Raw genomic sequence first — 4,117 nt, forward strand, 5'->3', positions numbered from 1 at the left:
AGGGGCCGCAGGGCACTGCGGTCCCCACCCCCTCCATCCGGATGGCCCGCTAGGACCCCTTTCCAAGCCACGCGGAAGGGGACGCTCCTTTCCCATCCTCTCTACCCCGACCCAGCCCCAGTCCTCCGGTGACATACCTCTTGGCTCCCCGTGTCCTGAACTGAACTCCCATTCCCACGAGCCCTGCCTCCTCCAGACTACCATCTCCTGACGTCCAACTCCCCTATCCCAGCCCAGTCCTGATCTCCCCTCAATTTGGTTTTCCAACTGCTCTTTGAGCCCTAGCCGGTTTGGCTCAGTGTATAGAGCATCGGCCTGCGGACCGAAGGGTCCTGGGTTTTATTCCAGTCAAGGGCACATTCCTGGGTTGCAGGCTCGATCCCCAGTGAGGGGGGGGGGGCATGCAGGAGGCAGCTGATCAATGATTATCTCTCATTGATGTTTCTATCTCCCTCTCCCTTACTCTCTGAAGTCAATAAAAAACTGCTCTTTGATGGCGCAGCCCCATGCCAGCCATCCCCCACTGGGTCCAGCCAGATGCCAGTGTTCCACACCTCCTGTACTTTGGGAAGTGCCCACAGAGAGGGCAAACCACTTGTTCTGGGTCACACAATACAGAGGTGGCAGACAGCCCTCACCCGCAACCACGATACCCCTCTTCCTGACCCTGTCCCTGGCAGCGACCAGGGTGTGCACCGGGGCTGCTGGGGAGCAGAAGTGCTGTGAGTCTAGCAGACTGAAACAAGTTGCCTGGGTTCAGATTACAGTATTGCCACTTTCTCCCATCAGACCTCAGCCAAGTCACAGCTGTGTGCTCTCCTGGTGCAGTCCCCTCCATGCTGGTACCAACCCTAGTTTCCCAGTGGCAATGGGGAAACCTGGAAAAGCTATACAGAGTAGCCTCCAAGCCTCTCAACTCGATTTTCCTGATCAGATTCCAAAACTTTTCTAGTTTCATCCCGCCCCCTCCACTTCAAAGAATTTGCACTCCACAAAGTACCATTTTTAAAAACTTTCTAGCCGAAACCGGTTTGGCTCAGTGGGTAGAGCGTCGGCCTGCGGACTCAAGGGTCCCAGGTTCGATTCCGGTCAAGGGCATGTACCTTGGTTGCGGGCACATCCCCAGTGGGGAGTGTGCAGGAGGCAGCTGGTCGATGTTTCTCTCTCATTGATGTTTCTAACTCTCTATCTCTCTCCTTTCCTCTCTGTAAAAAACTCAATAAAATATATTTTTAAAAAAAACTTTCTAAACCAAGGGACCAACAAGAAACTTAAGTGTGTGGAGCACTTCAAGGGAGGGTGTGGGTCCCACAAAAAGGGGCCTCTGCTACTCTATTTGAGGCAGTGGTTGCCAAGAGGAATAATAGGTGGAATGCCAGATCATTTTCCATTTTTCCTTTTTTAGAAGCCAGAAATTTAAAGCAAACTGTATGATTGTATTAACAGTAGGCAGTTGATTCAAAAGTTTAAAACATATCACAGGCCAAAGAAAAGTCTGGGCCAGATTCGGGCCTCATCTGCCCTTCCTGCGCACACACTGTTCCTGTGCCCAGCCAACCAAGAGCCCCTCTATCGCAGGGCCCATTAGTGACTCACACAGATACGGGATGAATGAAAATGGTCCCATATCTCCTATTCACCTCCTCCAGGCCTTGTACATTCTGTTCCCTTTGCCTCAAATGTTCTCTCCCTCCTCTACGAGCAAGTTTCTGCCAATCTTGAGATAATACAACGGTCTGTGTCAGCTCCATTTTGAAGACCTCCCTCATCCCTGAAGCAGAGTCATCACTCCCTCCTCAGACTCCCTCAGCCCTTCCCACCACTGGAGTCTCCTGGAGACAGAGCCTATCACTCAGAGGCCCCAGCATTGCCAGAGCTCAGAGTCCGGCACACAGTTGGCCTCAGTGGGTGGATGCGTTGAACTGATTAAAGCCCCAGGTTTCTCCATTCTCCTGGTCCCTCAGGCCCTAGAAAGGTGACAAGTGATAGTACCTTCCCCTCCATTTCAAGAGTTAAGGGAAGCTGCTCTCCTGAGTCAACCACTCACTGAAAATCATGAAGAAGGTATTTTATTGAGGTGATTGGGAGTGCTGCCCCTAGTCCAGCATAAGTCCCCTTAGTATAGTCTCATGGGTGGAAAGGACCAGGCCTCTGGGCTGCTCTGGGCCACTGTATAGGAGAGGTTGGGCAGTGGGGCAGGGGGACAGGGACTCCAGTCAAGGGCAGAGGTTCGGGGAAACAAGGGAGATGGTAGCTGAGGCAGGGACTGTGGTGTGCTGACCCCACAGGGCCAGGAAGGGGATGGTGTGGCTACTAGCCAGATGCTTTTCAGCAGGTCAAAGGCTGTTGGGGGGCCCCAGGCCACCGGAGATGTCGAAGGCAATGTGGGTGGCCAAGGACCTTTCGGTGGTGCCAGGCTCACCCTGTGTGTAGTGAGAGTGCTGGAGGTGTGCGGCATAGCAAAGGTGAATTCCTTTGTCCCCTGTTCTTCTCTCCTCCTCTGCCTTCCTTCCCCTGGGGCCTGCTCAGGGCTGTTGATCCTTCGTCTCTCAGAGACCCCAGGCTTGGTCCCTGGCATAGAGGAAAGAAGCATGGGGGACAACTGAGCTAAACAGACAAGGGGAAGGGGAGCACAGGGGGCAGGAGGTGAGCTCACCTGACAAGGGTGGCTGGCAGCCTTGGAGCACCAGAGTAAGGTCGGGCACACAACCATGGCATACCTGTAAGGTGCCCAGGATGGCATCCCTGGCCTCTTGTACTAGGTTCCTCCTGGGGAAGGCCTGTGGCAGAATCAGCTGGTCCTGCAGCTCCCCCAGCAGCTGCCCCAAGCCAGGGAGCTCTAGGGGACTTGGTGGGCCTGGGCCCGAGTCTCCAGGCACCTGGTTCTCCTTGCCCCTTGACTGTGGGCCTGGTACTTGGGCCCTGCCTGGGCTTGGGGAAGGCTTAGTGGAAAATGTGGGAGTGTCTGGCTCCAGGGAACCACTGCTCAGCAGCCGTGCCACGTCCAGAGATTTCACCTCATGGTTGAAGAGACCCCGGTGCTCCCGGCTTAGCCGGCCCTGGGTTATAACCACTAGCTTGGGGGCAGTGGGGGCCACATGATCCTGGAGATCCATGGATGGATTCCGCTTGGCCACAGGAGGCTCCTGATGAGCCAACGGCCGGCGGCTGCCCACCAGGGCCTCATTACGCTCCCGTCTGGTCTTCCGACGGCGGACCCGACCAGGTTTCTCAGCTCTCTGGAAAGGCTGTGGGGCTGGCCCCCGGGGGTCCATAGAGTCCTGAAAAATAAAGATAGGGTGGTCATCGGTATACAAATTAGGGACCTAAAAGTGAGTTGCGAGAAGGAGATAGTTTGGGGTGAGGTGGGAGACGATGTGAGAGAGGGAGTGGGCAGAAAGGGATTGGAAAAGGCTTGGGTGCTCGCTTTGGCAGCACATACACTAAAAATGGAAAAGGCTTGTTCTGGGAAGAAGTCACAGGCAGAGGGTGGGATCAAGGGAGTCCTGGGGAATGGGAAGACTTGTCAGGGAACACCAGAGGAGTTACAGGGTACAGGGGCATGAGGGAATAGCTACAAGATGGAGGATGGGAAAAGGATCATGGGTCCCTGGAGAATGCAGAAAGTAGAGAGAGATGGTAGAAAACGAAAAGCAGAAGAAACAGCAGAAGAGCCCTAGCCGGCTTGGCTCAGTGGATAGAGCGTCAGCCTGCGGACTGAAGGGTCCCAGGTTCAATTTCGTCCAAGGGCACATGCCTGGGTTGCGGGCTCGATCCCCAGTGTGGGGTGTGCAGAATCAATAAAGAAATATATTAAAAAAAGAAAAAGAAAGAAACAGCAGAAGAGAAGTTGTACAGAGAAAACCTTGAAGACACAGAAAGGGCGACAGCGGAGCTATGGGGGGAGGGGCCTGGGGCTTGGTCGCGGGGGTTGGGAGAGGTGGGTTGGCGAGGTTGAGAGGGTGGGGCAGTTGAAGTAGGAATGGGGAATACGGCTGGTGAGGTAAGGATGGGGGACGGGCACCTTACCGTCTCTTGTCCCGACGAACCTGGCCCCTTCCCCCGGCACCCACCCTACCCCACCAAGCTGTGGGGTGCAATGCCTTCTTTTTTCCGA

The 4,117-nt window shown here is 54.9% G+C and overlaps 1 protein-coding gene across 1 annotated transcript; it reads right to left on the bottom strand.

Annotated features, from left to right (window-relative positions):
- Positions 1-2,053: 2,053 nt before the first annotated feature.
- On the bottom strand, positions 2,054-3,661 carry PRR19 (proline rich 19). Its single transcript, XM_006761063.2, has 2 exons — positions 2,657-3,661; positions 2,054-2,571 (listed from the first exon to the last, which is right to left on the bottom strand). Exons 1-2 carry the CDS (start codon positions 3,273-3,275, stop codon positions 2,117-2,119), a joined length of 1,074 nt encoding a protein of 357 aa, XP_006761126.2. The 5' UTR covers positions 3,276-3,661; the 3' UTR covers positions 2,054-2,116.
- Between the last annotated feature and the right edge of the window lie 456 nt (positions 3,662-4,117).

The sequence above is a fragment of the Myotis davidii genome, unplaced genomic scaffold (genome assembly GCF_000327345.1).
Source record: "Myotis davidii unplaced genomic scaffold, ASM32734v1 scaffold1577, whole genome shotgun sequence".
In the NCBI taxonomy this organism is placed as follows: domain Eukaryota; kingdom Metazoa; phylum Chordata; class Mammalia; order Chiroptera; family Vespertilionidae; genus Myotis; species Myotis davidii.